The following is a 14,200-nucleotide window of genomic DNA, read 5'->3' as shown; positions in this document are numbered from 1 at the left end:
TGACGTTATACACAAGGTTAAATGCAAATATCCTCTGGTGTTGGCCTGGCTCAGATCAGGGAAGAAGCCCTGCCTATAAAGGCTGCAGCTTAGGCTGTTATTTTTGCGTCTGATCAAATATTCCGTCACTCAGGGCGTGAAGGGTGGGTCCTGAAACCTTATCCAATCAGGGGCCATATATTAGAAACTGTATAATCAGGCATGCAGCTGGAGCGAAGAAGACGTCTCTGTAATTTTATCGGTCCTTTTGTGTTTCTCTGCGTCCAGAGCTCCGGTTCTTCTCTCCACTGCTCTCCGTCCTCTGCTCCTAGAGGTCAAGCCTCTGTGGCCTTGGGTCCTGCAGGTATCTGCAAATTTATGGCTGAAGCCGAGAAATGGTGAGTGCTGGGTCTGGCATCGTGAGAGAGGGGTGGGGGTTGGTTGGAACCGGCTGCAAGTGGCTGTAGCAGGGCCCAAACTTCCTTGCAGTCAGCTCCGGAGTCTGAGGACCCAAATCCTCCTTGCCCCAGTTCGGCTTTTAGTCCCCTCGAGCCGTAAGATGGTGCCTGGGCCAGCGGCTGGGACACTGGGAGTTCTGCCTTTTCCCTTTACAGTGGCTTTGCCCTGGGCTGGAGCCCTCTCTGGGCAGCTCTGCACTCCCAGCGCCTCATCTCACCCAGATTGTGCAGGGATGGGAAAGTCATCAGGGGAGAATCCAGACTCAGGGTGCAGGATTCAAAAGTGGAAAGAGCTGTGGTCCCTGAGCTCCCTAGTTCCTCATTTTTCCTTTTAGAGATGTATGGGAGTCACTGTAAAAATATTAGAGAATTTAATCAAAGTGTGATTCAAGAATCATAGAGCGGGCCAGGCGCGGTGGCTCACGCCTGTAATCCCAGCACTTTGGGAGGCGGAGGCAGGTGGATCACGAGGTCAGGAGTTTGAGACCAGCCTGACCAACATGGTGAAACCCCATCTCTACTAAAAATACAAAAATTAGCTGCGTGTGGTGGCACGTGCCTGTAGTCCCAGCAACTTGGTAGTCTGAGACAGGAGAATCACTTGAACCCGGGAGGCAGAGGTTGCAGTGAGCCGAGATCGCGCCATTGTACTCCAGCCTGGGCGACAGAGCCAGAGTCCACTTCAAAAAAAAAAAAAAGGAAAAAAAAGAAAAGGATCACAGAGCGCCCAGCTATGGCTTGTGGGTTGTGATCCATGGGAGAGACTTGAAGAAAAGTCTGTTATAAGTTGCATGATGAAGCAAACCAAATTCAATAATTGGTTTAGTACAGTTATTTAGTTTTTTTATTTGTAAGATCCAGGTGAAAATTTATTGGTTGCGTCATCAGAGATTCATTGGCAGATTGTGGTTGCCTAGGCCTTAATATTTTCTTCAAGATAATAATTTCCAAGATAATAATTTCCAAGATAATAATTTCTTCAAGATAATAATTTCCAATAAAACCTCTGCCTCCTGGGTTCAAATGATTGTCCTGCCTCAGCCTCCCTAGTAGCTGGAATTACAGATGCAGGCCACCAGGCCCAACTAACTTTTGTATTTTTAGTAGAGATGGGATTTCGCCATGTTGGCCAGGTTGGTCTCGAACTTTTGGCCTCAGGTGTTCTGCCTGCCTTAGCCTCCCAACGGGTTTGGGTTACAGGCATGAGCCACCGCGCCCAGTCGAATATTTTTTCTTTTACCTTTTATTTTAGGTTCAGGAGTACATGTGCAAGTTTGTTATATAGGTAAAATCATATCATGAAGTTTTTGTGTACAGATTATATTATCACTCACGTAGTAAGCATAGTACTCAACAGATTTGTTTTCTGATTTTCTTCATCTTCCGACCCTCCACCCTGAACTGAGCCTCTGTGTTTATTGTTCTCTTATTTGCGTCCGTGTGTTCTCATTATTTCGCTCCTGCTTACAACTGTATGTTGATACAGTTTTTGATTTTCTGTTCCTGCACTAGTTTTCTAAAAATAACAGTCTCCAGCTCCATTGACGTTGCCGCAAAGGACATGATGTTCTTTCTTATAGCTGCATCATATTTCATGGTGTTTACGTACCACGTTTTCTTTATCCAGTCTACCACTGAAGACATACAGGATTATTTCTGGTTTTTGCTATTGTGAATCATTCCGTAATAAACATACGCGTGCATGTGTCTTCATGGTAGAATAACTTACATTAATTGGGTATATTCCCAATTGTAGGACTGGGAATGGTAATTGTGTTTTCGGGTTTTTGAAAAAATGCCAAACTCTTTTTCTCAATGATTAAACAAATTTATACCCTCACCAGCAGTGTATAAGCATTCCATTTCTCCACAACCTCACAAGCATCTGCTTGGTTTTTGTTTTTTTTTTTTTACTTTTTAGTCTAATTGTTTTTATTTGAATTATTTCTTTTTTCTTCATTAGTCTAGTGTTTTATCTATCTTATTATTTTTACACAGAATCAGCTTCTGGTTTTGTTGAACTTTTTTTTTTTTGAGACAGAGTTTCACTTTTTCGCCCAGGCTGGAGTGCAGTGGGGTGATCTTGGCTCACTGCAACCTTCGCCTTCTATTTTCAAGTGATTCTTCTGGGATTACAGGCATGTGCCACCATGCCCAGCTAATTACTGTATTTTTAGTAGAGATGGGGTTTCACCATGTTAGCCAGGCTGGTCTCAAACTCCTGACCTCGTGATTTGCCTGCCTTGGCCTCTGAAAGGGCTGGGATTCCAGGAGTGAGCCACAGTGCACGGCCCGTTGAACTTTTTATAGTTATTTAGGTCTCAACCTTCTTCATTTCAGTTCTGGTTTTGGTTATTTCTTGACTTTTGCGAGCATTGAAGTTGGTTTGCTTTTTTGAAATTCTTTTAACTGTAACATTAGATTTTTAAATTGAGATATTTCTAACTTTTTGATGTGGATGTTTAGTGATATACATTTTGTCCTTAACACTGCCTTAGCTGTAACCCTGAGATTCTGGTAGGTTGTATTTAATCTCTAATTAGTTTCAAAAATTTTATTTCTGCCTTAATTTCATTATTTACAAAATAGCCATTTGGAAGCTGATTATTCAATTTTTATGTAATTGCATCATTTTGTATGTTTTTTGTATTGAATTATTATTCTATATATTTTCTTTTTAAAATTAATGATAGAGAAACATAAGAAGAAATAAAAATTCTGTGCTATTAATCTAAATGCTGAAAATTATTCAACACTTTGTACCAGCTCCCAGGGTGCCATGAAAATTAAATCACATTATGTGTTATTCCCAGCACAGTGTTCTGTGACATGCTCCAGAGCACATAATAGCTGCTTAACAAACATTTTATGAGTACACGTGTACAGGTTTCCCAGGTGCAGACCTACTCAGATATTGCTGCCTTCTGTTGTCCCTGTAAACTTAAAAAAACCAACAAAAAATATAATATTTCAGGGTGGAGATTGGTTGTCTTTATTTGTACCGGATGTATTTGTTTTGTGACAAATGTGGTGGGTGTAAGGGACTCTTTGCTGTGCCTGCTTTCTCTCGCTGATGCTAATAACGTGTCTGGGAAAGCACAATCAGCATTTACAGGGGACTTGTTGAAAAAGCCCATTCCTGGACCCTTTTGGATCCTGCAGAATCACTTTGCATAAAGCAGGGCCAAGATTACCAAGTGATTTATAAACTTGAGGGGTTCAAGATACTCAGGAGAGTTTGGTTCAACCTTTGCATCAAAGGAAGGCTGCACTGCGTACCCTGTTTCAGTCTGGTAGGAAGAAGTCAGTGTGGTTCATGCTCCCATTACTGTAAAGAAGATTGCTGGTGTCTGACAGAGGAGGGCAGGGAAAAAGAAACATATTTTAGTGGTTATGGGGAAGCTCGCTGTTTTCTCATTGCTCTTAAATCTTTTCATTTATACACAACAAAAATGGGTGAATGTTTTCTGCAAGTCTCGGTCTTTCTGCCATGGATGTGTGTGGTGGTAGCAGGTGAATAGGTTGTGCTTTAAAGGCATAGTCTCAAGATGCAGGTTTGATATGTCCAGAGAATCTTATCTGAAAATACATTTCAGAGAAAGAGGAGGAAAAGAAAAAAATCTCTTTTTCTCAGGTGAGCATGTCTCAGATCAAGCACAGTGTCCACTCTGCTTTTTGGAAAGCCATGTGTTCGGAACTTGCAAATTTTTACATCTCTACTTGTGCTGTTGATCCCTAATGAGTTTGTTTCAATTATTTTTTGTGATTTGTATGATAGTGAAGGGGTTCTGAAAAAAATGTTTTTTTCTATATGCTGTAGCGTTCTATACATTCTCTTCATCTTGGATTCTTGTATGCCATGCAGAATTCTCACCACGAATTTATAACCTGCAATATTTAAAATGTTCCCGTTGTAGCTGTTGAACATGAGAAGGTGTGGATACTCAAGATTTCTATTGGGGAAACACAGTTGTCTTTGGATATTAGTGAAAAGTGAAACATGCTTGTTGAGGTTTCATCTGTGTGCTCTAGTAGTTCCATGCAGAACAGGGTTTAGAAAATGTTCATTTAAACAGAATGGCATTTATTACCCAGAAAGTTCTGAAAAAACTATTAGGAGATACTTGCTCTCCAGGGTGCTAAACAAAGACTACTTAAAATTACTATTAAAAATTACACGACAGGGAAGTTACCTGCACCTTCAACTTTGCATAAAACTGATGTTTCTTTATAATTAAATTCAGGCCAGGCACGGTGGCTCAGGCTTGTAATCTCAGCACTTTGGGAGGCCGAGGCAGGCAGATCACATGAGGTCAGGAGTTCGAGGCCAGACTGGCCAACCTGGTGAAACCCTGTCTCTACTAAAAAAATACAAAAATTAGCCAAGCGTGGTGCCATGCACCTGTAATCCCAGCTACTTGGGAGGTTGAGGCAGGAGAACTGCTTGACCGCAGGAGGTGGAGGTTGCAGTGACCTGAGATTACACCACTGCACTCTAGCCTGGGCAACAGAGCAAGACTCCGTCTCAAAAAAAAAAAAAAAAAATATATATATATATATATTTAAAGTTAGTTACAATTTATTTTTCTGAGAGGAGAGAAATATCACAGCAGTGATGTTGTGTCCTGTGTGCATCAGCACATAATACAAATGTGTCCTAATAAAGTTGATAACAATTTTATTCACTTGGTTCAAGATCTCTATGACATTTTTTCCACTATAGAGTTAATTATTATTCTCTTAATTATTAAGTACACTTAGGAGATTTACTAGCTGAAGTGCATAAACCATCACATTTAATCTGGATGCTGTCCTTTCTTTTTAGATGACTTTTGCATATATTTGTCTTTTAAAAATGAAGGCTCTTATCTTTATTTACAGGTGAGAGAAACTGGGGAAAACCCAGACTCTGCCACTTACTGGATGTTTGACAAAATATTCTTACTAGGCTAGAAACATTGGTGAACTTGCTAAAAATTCAGAAATTCAGACTTTATCCCAAATCTCCTGAAAGAAAATCTCACAACAAAATATTTAGTTTATTGCACATATTTAGACTTAAGAGGTACCTTCCAACTCTGACCGGGTGAGGTGGCTCACGCCTGCAATCCCAGCACTTTGGGAGGCCGAGGTGAGTGGATCATGTGAGGTCAGGAGTTCAAGACCTGCCTGGCCAACATGGAGAAACCCCGTCTCTACTAAAAATACAAAAATTAGCCAGGCATGGTGGCCCACGACTGTATTCCCAGCTACTTGGGAGACTGAGGCAGAAGAATCAATGGAACCCAAGAGGCAGAGGTTGCACTGAGCCAAATCATGCCACTGCACTCCAGCCTGGGCAACAGTGTGAGACTTAAAAAAAAAAAAAAAAAAAAAAAAAAAGGAAAGAAAAGAAAAAAGGACATATCCATGTTGATGCCCTTAATTTTATAATTTGTCATCCAGAAAATTATCAAAGCTACTGTAGTGTTGTGGATCTTATGCTCTCCTCTTTTCTCAGAATTAGAGAATACTTCCATGTTAAAAATTATCTTAGTGAATAATTTTAGTCACTCTTATAAGTGAGAACCACTTCTTTTTGCTCTCTTTTTTAACTTGAGTCAACTAAAAATCTCTGCTTACGGCCATATGGTGTGTTCATGAGTTTTTTTTTTCTTTCAGGAACTATTGACATTCAGAGACATAGCTATAGAATTCTCTCTAGAGGAATGGCAATGCCTGGATCGTGCTCAGCAGAATTTATATAGAGAGGTGATGTTAGAGAACTACAGAAACCTGGTCTCCCTAGGTGAGGAAAACTTCAATACACAATTCCTAATACATTGCCTTTCTCTCTTTTCTAAGATGATTTTGGTAATTTCTGCATTGCATGAATGAATTTTAGCCCTCTGATTTAAAGAAAATCTTGGGGATTCATTGGTGTAGAACAAATTCTTCAAGATGTTTTATCTTGACCTGAACTTTTCCCTTTCCTGAGCTTATGTACCTTTTGCTCTGGTTTAGTGGCAATTCCAAAAATGTCGTGGCATAAAATAGCGTTGCCCACGCCTTAGAATTCAGTTGCCACCAATTTTTGATTTAGTAGTACTGAGTAGTGAAATTAAGGACTTACAAATTTAAAATATTTTCTAAATATTTAGAAAGTTCTGTTATGAATCAATATTAATTTTCTAGAATTTTCTATTATATCCTCTTTACTGAGCATAATACTAGTTTGGTAATTAAAGAATTCAGCAAGATTTATATGACCGGGTACAGTGGCTCACACCTGTAATCCCAGCACCTTGGGAGGCCGAGGCACGCAGATCACAAAGTCAGGAGTTCGAGACCAGCCTGGCCAATATGGTGAAACTCCATCTCTACTAAAAATACAAAAATTAGCCGGGCGTGGTGATACGTGCCTGTAGTCCCAGCTACTCGGGAGGCTGAGGCAGAAGAATCGCTTGCACCTGGGAAATGGAGGTTGCAGTGAGCCGAGATCGTGCCACTGTACTCCAGTCTGAGCAACAGAGTTTGACTCCATCTCAAAAAATAAATAAATAAATAAATAAATAAATAAGATTTATGTTACTTTTTTTTCTTAATAAAACAGGTATTACTGTCTCTAAGTCAGACTTGATCACCTGTCTGGAGCAAAATAAAGAGCCCCAGAATATAAAGAGAAATGAGATGGTATCCAAACACCCAGGTAGGTGAGAGCGAATGAAGCAGATGACACAGATGAGATGCCCACAAGTCGAGGAGGTAGCCAGTCTTTAAAATGTGGTCTGCAGAGCTGTGCTTTGATGGAAAGAGTTTCTGAGAAGCTTGGTTTTTTTTTTTTTTTTTTTTTTTTTTTTTTTGCTCTCACATTGGGACACCTTCTGCTCCATGCTGTTAAATTCTCTAAGGATTCTACTTTCACTTCAATAATCTTTCTTCAAGTTCACAGTGTGAGCCAAAGTTTTCTTTATGGCTTATCAGGGACTGCACAAACTGACTACTTTGCCATTGCTTTTGGGGACACACTAATATCTGCATATTTTTGAGAAACTCTATGTTAAACCATTTAAAAAAATTTTTTTTGCATCATGTCTAAAATGTATGAGAATAGTAATTTCTGTTTCATTGGTGGTTGTCCATTTTTCTGTACATGCCATTCTGTTTTTGTTAATATAGCCTTGAAATATAGTTTAAAGTTTTTTACAATTTTTTCATTTTTTAATTTTTATATATGTATTTATTTATTTATTTAGAGGGTGGGTTATGATACTTGCTGTAGGGGGATATGCAAGCAGGGTACCTCATGTCTTCATTTTACTGTGTTGCATATTTTAGATATATATTCATAAGTGGTATTGCTGTATTATATAATAATTTCATTTTTATTTATTTGAAGAACATTCGTGATATTTTTTATGATGGCTGCATCTTTTTTCTCATCAACAACTTACATAGGTTTCGATTTCTTTACATCATCATCATAGTTGGTATTTTTAAAAAAATTATACTGGCCATCGTAATTGACATAAGGTAATTTTGTTTTGTATTGTGATTTTATTTTGCATTTTTCTATAAATTATTAATTTTGTGCAACCTTTCAAATACTTCTTCCCATTTGTATATCTTTTTATTAAAATTTATTTTTATTTTTATTTTTATTTTTTTTGAGACAGAGTCTCGCTCTGTCGCCCAGGCTGGAGTGCAGTGGCACAATCTCGGCTCACTGCAAGCTCCGCCTCCTGGGTTCACGCCATTCTCCTGCCTCAGCCTCTCAGAGTAGCTGGGACTACAGGCGCCCGCCACTATGCCCGGCTAATTTTTTTTGTATTTTTAGTAGAGACGGGGTTTCACTGTGGTCTCGATCTCCTGACCTCATGATCCTCCCGCCTCGGCCTCCCAAAGTGCTGGGATTACAAGCGTGAGCCACCGCGCCCAGCCTAAAATGTAGTTTAATCATCTGCCCATTTCTTTATTCTTTTCTTTTTTTTTTTTTAAACAGAGTTTTGCTCTTGTTGCCTAAGCTGGAGTGCAATGGGGCGATTTTGGCTCACAGCAACCTCTGCCTCCCAGATTCAAATGATTCTCCTGCCTCAGTCTCCTGAGTAGTTGGGATCAGGGATGTGCCACCATGCCCAGCTAATTTTGTATTTTTAGTAGAGATGGGTTTTGTCATGTTGGTCAGACTGGTCTCGAATTACTGACCTCAGGTGATCTGCCCACCTCAGCCTCCCAAAGTTCTGGGATTACATGAGTGAGCCACCACACCCGATTCATTTGTGCATTTCTAAATCAAGTAATTCAATTATTGTTGTGTACTTCTAGGAGTTGTTTATATATTTTCAATATTAAGCCTTATCACATGTGATTTTCAAATACTGTCATCTATTTCTTGGGTGACACTGTCACTCTATTAAATGTTTTATTTTATTGCAGAAATTTTGAAGTTTAGCCTACTTAAATTTTTCTGTTCTTCTCTTTGTTGCTCATGCATTTGATGGCGTATCTAAGAAAATGGTGCCAAGACCAATGTCATGTCTTTCCACTATATTTTTTTCTAAGAGTTTCATTAGTTTTTTTTAGTCTAAGTATTTTGTTTAAAATATTTTTTGTATATGATGCAATTAAAGCATCTGACTTCATTTTTTCAATGTAGATGTCCAGTTTTCAACATTATCTGTTGAAGGGATTATATTTTCTCCATTGTCTGCTCATGGCAACCTTGTGGCAGATTATTTGATTACACACAGAAGAGTTCATTTGTGGGCTCCTTATTTTGTTCTATCATGTCTTTATTTGTCTTTGTGTGAATACCACATAGTTATTGTTATTGTTGCTTTTTATTATGTTTTGAAATTATGAACCATAATGCCTCTGTTTTTCATGTGTGTTTCTCTAGATATAGTTCATAAAAAAATTTTAAACTTTTAGGTCAGGCGTGGTGGCTCCTGCCTGTAATCCCAGCACTTTGGGAGGCCGAGGCGGGTGGATCACGAGGTCAAGAGATCAAGACCATCCTGGCTAACATGGTGAAAACCCATCTCTACTAAAAAATATAAAAAATTAGCCAGGTGTAGTGGCGGACACCTATAGTCCCAGCTACTTGGGAGGCTGAGGCAGGAGAATGGCATGAACCCAGGAGGTGGAGCTTGCAGTGAGCCAAGATCACACCACTGCACTCCAGCCTGAGCAACAGTGAGACTCCATCTCAAAGAAAAAAAAAAGATTAAACAATATTTCAGCAATAAATATACTTTTGGAATTTTGATAGAGATTATATTAAATTTGTTCACCACTGTGGGATATATTGACATCTTAACAAATTAAATTGTCACTTAAATATGTTGAGCCTTGAGCAAAAATATTAAATTAGGTTAAATTAAATTATTTGACCCTGTGCAAGAATACACTGACTAGTGTGTTTATTTCCATATATTTTTGATTTGCCAGTTTTACTTATTTTCTTTTTAGTTTTATTGAGCTTTGGTTAGAAAATATACACTGTATGATTTTGCTCTTCTTAAACTTTTTTTTTTGACACAGGTTTCTTACTCTGTTGCCCAGATAGTGCAGTAGCACAATCTTGGCTCATCACAGCCTCAACCTCTTGGACTCAAGTAATCCTTCCACCTTGGCCTCCTGAGTGGCTTGCACCAGACCTACCCCACCATGCCCAGCTAATTTTTAATTATTTGTAGAGACAGGGTCTCACTATGTTCCCAAGGCTGGTATCAAACTTCTTGCCCTGAGTGATCCTACCACCTTGGCCTCCCAAAGTGCTGGGATTACACCTGTGAGCCACTGCACCTGGCTGATCTTTTTAAATTTACTAAGACTTATGTGTTCTAACAGAATGCACCAAGTACAAATAAGAATATTGTGTATCCACTTGCTTTTGACTGGAGAGTTCTGTACATGTCTGTTTAGCCTATTTGGTTTGTGATATGGTGTAGGTGCCCTCAAAATCTCATGTTGAAATGTAATCTCCAATGTTGGATGTGGGACCTAATGAGAGCTGTTTGCATCATGGAGACAAATCCCTCATGAATGACTTGGCACAATCATAGAGTTCTCACGCTATTAATTCACATGAGAGCTGGTTGCTTAAAGGAACCTGGTTCCTCCAACTCACACTCACATCATCTTTCACCATGTGACATGTTGGTTCTTTTTTGCCTTCCACTATAATTGCAAGCTTCCTTATATCCTCACCAGAAGCAGATGCTGGCATATACTTCTTGTACAGTCTACTGAACTGTGAACCAAAGAAATCTTTTTCATTGTAAATTACCCAGTCTGAGGTTATTTTCTATAACAATGCAAAATGAATTAATACACAATATAATGTTCTTCAGGTTTTGTTTTTTAATTGATTTTTTATTTAAACTTTTTATTTATTTTTGAAAGTGAGATCTTAATGTTTATAATTTTATGTTGCTATTTTATTTCTTGCTTCATTTTTGTCAATATTTGCTTTATATATTTTGAAGCCCTGATGTTATATATGCTTATACATATAGATAGACATAACAGTTATAGATTCCTAGTAAATGGACTCATTTTACCATTATGTAATATCAATCTTTGTCTCATGCTAGTAATTGAATCATTTGCTTTTGTTTGTCTATAAAGATTTTTTCTTTGTGCTACATTGGAGATTTTATAAAACCTCTTAATGTTACAATAGTATATTTTAAACTGGTAAAAAAAATGACTTCAGTTGCATAGAAAAATTTGTCCTCATTATATCTACACTGTACTTCTTATTGATCTTGCTAATTGTATCTTTTTATGTTTTATGATTATTTTTATGCTTATATCTTTCAAATTTTAAAGAATAACTAAAAATGTTTTCTGTACCATCACAATAATGCCACAGAATTTTATTTTTTTGTATATGCATATGTTTTTCAGAAAGTTATGTATTTTCATATACTTGTTTTTCATTATATTATTTTAAGTTGAAAGACCTCTTTTCAGCATTTTATTTAGGGCACATGCAGTGCTTATATGCTTTTCCAGCATTTGTTTATTCTGGAAGATCTTTATTTTGTAGTACATTTTTGCTGATTACATTATTTTCACAGTGAAGATTCTTTTTCAGCCTTTGACCATTTAACACAGTTCTTTTCTGACCTGCAAGATTTCTGTTGACAAATTCACTGGTTGTCTCGGAGGACTAGGCTTATAAATAATACCTCACTTTTATCTTGCAGCTCCCAAGATTATCTTCTGGTTTGTGACTTTTGAAGCTTGCTTAAATATGTGTTATGGATCTTTTTGTGTATATCCTAGTTTGTTTAGCTTCTTCATTTTTTACATTACTTTTTTCATACTTTAAAATTATTTCACTTATTCTTTTTTTACTTCCACAATTGTTTATTTTTATTATTCCAAGCCTTTTGTTGACATTCTCATTTATCTGATGTCTGGTTTTCCATTTTTCTCATTGAGCAAAATATGGATTATCTTAAATTTTAAAAATTAATATATACATCTTTATTTTTGTAGTTGCTTTTTGAAAATTTTGATTTTTCTGATTGGACCATGTTGCCCAAATATTTTGTATACATTGTAATCTTGGTTGAGATTTAGACATTAACATAAAACTACCTTTCACAATCTTTATAATGCAGCTCTTTCTTGGCATAGCCTGAAACCACTTGTCTTGGGTAGACATTCTGGGAGTCTTGCAAACATGTTCTCAGGATGTATCTTGTCTGCAATTTTGTATTTATTTTTCAGTTAAGACTTCTTCATATTTCCCCTTACTGGTCAGTAACTACTTTCTACATCTATTTCCTGTCCATGATAGTGCAGTCTTTCTGCTGTTGTAACATTCACTTTTGATCTCGGAAGACTTAAAGCTGTCATTAAAGGCACAATGTTCTTCTACTGGGGATGAGGAAGGGCTGTGTTGGGCAAATGTAGCAGACTTTTCTTTTCTCTATATATGGTTCTTGACATTGTGCTCACATGGTGCACACACTTACTTTACTTGTAAATTTCCAACAAAGGTATTTTGATAACTATGATTTTGTTACATTTATACATCTATGAAGGAATTATGGCCTGTGGTATTTTGATATGCCATTTTGCTAATGTACCTTGAATAATTTTATAAATTTGATTTGTACAGTATATTTATCTGAGTCTAGTAAGTGCAGTAACTTGTGATTTTTATGTCTTTCAGTTACGTGTTCTCATTTCAACCAAGACCTTCAGCCAGAGCAGGGCATAAAAGATTCACTCCAAAAAGTAATAACAAGAACACATGGAAAATGTGGACGTGAGAATTTACAATTAAAAAAGTGTTGTAAAAGAGTGGATGAGTATGAGGTGCACAAAGGAGGTTGTAATGAAGTTAACCAATGTTTGTCAAATACCCAAAACAAAATATTTCAGACTCATAAATGTGTCAAAGTCTTTGGTAAATTTTCAAATTCCAATAGACATAATACAAGATATACTGGAAAGAAACATTTGCAATGTAAAAAATATGGCAAATCATTTTGCATGTTTTCACACCTAAATCAACATCAGATAATTCATACTACAGAGAAGTCCTACAAATGTGAAGAATGTGGCAAATCCTTTAACCACTCCTCAAATGGTACTACACTTAAAAGAATTCTTACTGGAGAGAAACCCTACAGATGTGAGGAATGTGGCAAAGGCTTTAGGTGGCCCTCAAACCTTACTAGACATAAGAGAATTCATACTGGAGAGAAACCCTACACATGTGAAGAATGTGGCCAAGCCTTTAGGCGCTCCTCAACACTTACTAACCACAAAAGAATTCATACTGGAGAGAGACCCTACAAATGTGAAGAATGTGGCAAAGCCTTTAGCGTATCCTCAGCCCTCACTTACCACAAGAGAATTCATACTGGAGAGAAGCCCTACACATGTGAAGAATGTGGCAAAGCCTTTAACTGCTCCTCGACCCTTAAGACACATAAGATAATTCATACTGGAGAGAAACCCTACACATGTGAAGAATGTGGCAAAGCCTTTAACTGCTCCTCAACTGTTAAGGCACATAAGAGAATTCATACTGGAGAGAAACCGTACAAATGTGAAAAATGTGACAAAGCTTTTAAGTGGCATTCAAGTCTTGCTAAACATAAGCTAATTCATACTGGAGAGAAACCCTACAAATGTGAATAATGTGGCAAAGTCCAGCCCTCAGGCCTTATAATACATACAATAATTTATACTGGAAAGAAAGCACTACAAGTGTAGAGAATGTGGAAAAGCCTTTATCTAGTTCCACACCTTAATTGTACATAAGAGAATTCATATTGGACAAAAATCTTATAAATGTAAAAAAATGTAACAAAGCCTTTAACCAACCCTCAAACCATAATAAGCCTAAGAGAATTTATTTAAAAACAGTTTTTTTTTTGAGATGGAGTCTCACTTTGTCATCTAGGCTGGAGTGCAGTGGCATGATCTCAGCTCACTGCAACCTCCACCTCCTGGGTCCAAGTGATTCTTCTGCCTCAGCCTGCCAAGTAGCAGGGACTACAGGCACGTGCCACTATGCCTGGCTAATTTTTGTATTTTTAGTAGAGATGGGGTTTCACCATGTTGGCCAGGCTGGTCTAGAACTCCAGACCTCAGGTGATCCACCCACCTCAGCATCCCAAAGTGCTGGGGTTACAGGCAGAGGTCACCACACCTGGCCTGCCAGTGGTCTTAACTGAAAATAAGTTGAAGAATTTTGTTCTCATAAATCAAATTTGTATTCTTTTTCACCCTATTTAGATTTTTAAAAAAAT

At 37.7% G+C, this 14,200-nt stretch overlaps 1 protein-coding gene across 1 annotated transcript; it reads left to right on the top strand.

Annotated features, from left to right (window-relative positions):
- Positions 1-364: 364 nt before the first annotated feature.
- LOC116812193 (putative zinc finger protein 735) lies at positions 365-13,586 on the top strand. The gene is made up of 4 exons (XM_032757936.2): positions 365-377; positions 6,099-6,225; positions 7,030-7,125; positions 12,610-13,586. The coding sequence occupies exons 1-4, from the start codon at positions 375-377 to the stop codon at positions 13,584-13,586; spliced, it is 1,203 nt and encodes a 400-aa protein (XP_032613827.1). The 5' UTR covers positions 365-374.
- Positions 13,587-14,200: the final 614 nt, after the last annotated feature.

This window comes from Hylobates moloch, unplaced genomic scaffold (assembly GCF_009828535.3).
Source record: "Hylobates moloch isolate HMO894 unplaced genomic scaffold, HMol_V3 SCAFFOLD_1, whole genome shotgun sequence".
Lineage (NCBI taxonomy): Eukaryota > Metazoa > Chordata > Mammalia > Primates > Hylobatidae > Hylobates > Hylobates moloch.
This window is presented reverse-complemented; position numbering and strand designations above follow the sequence as displayed.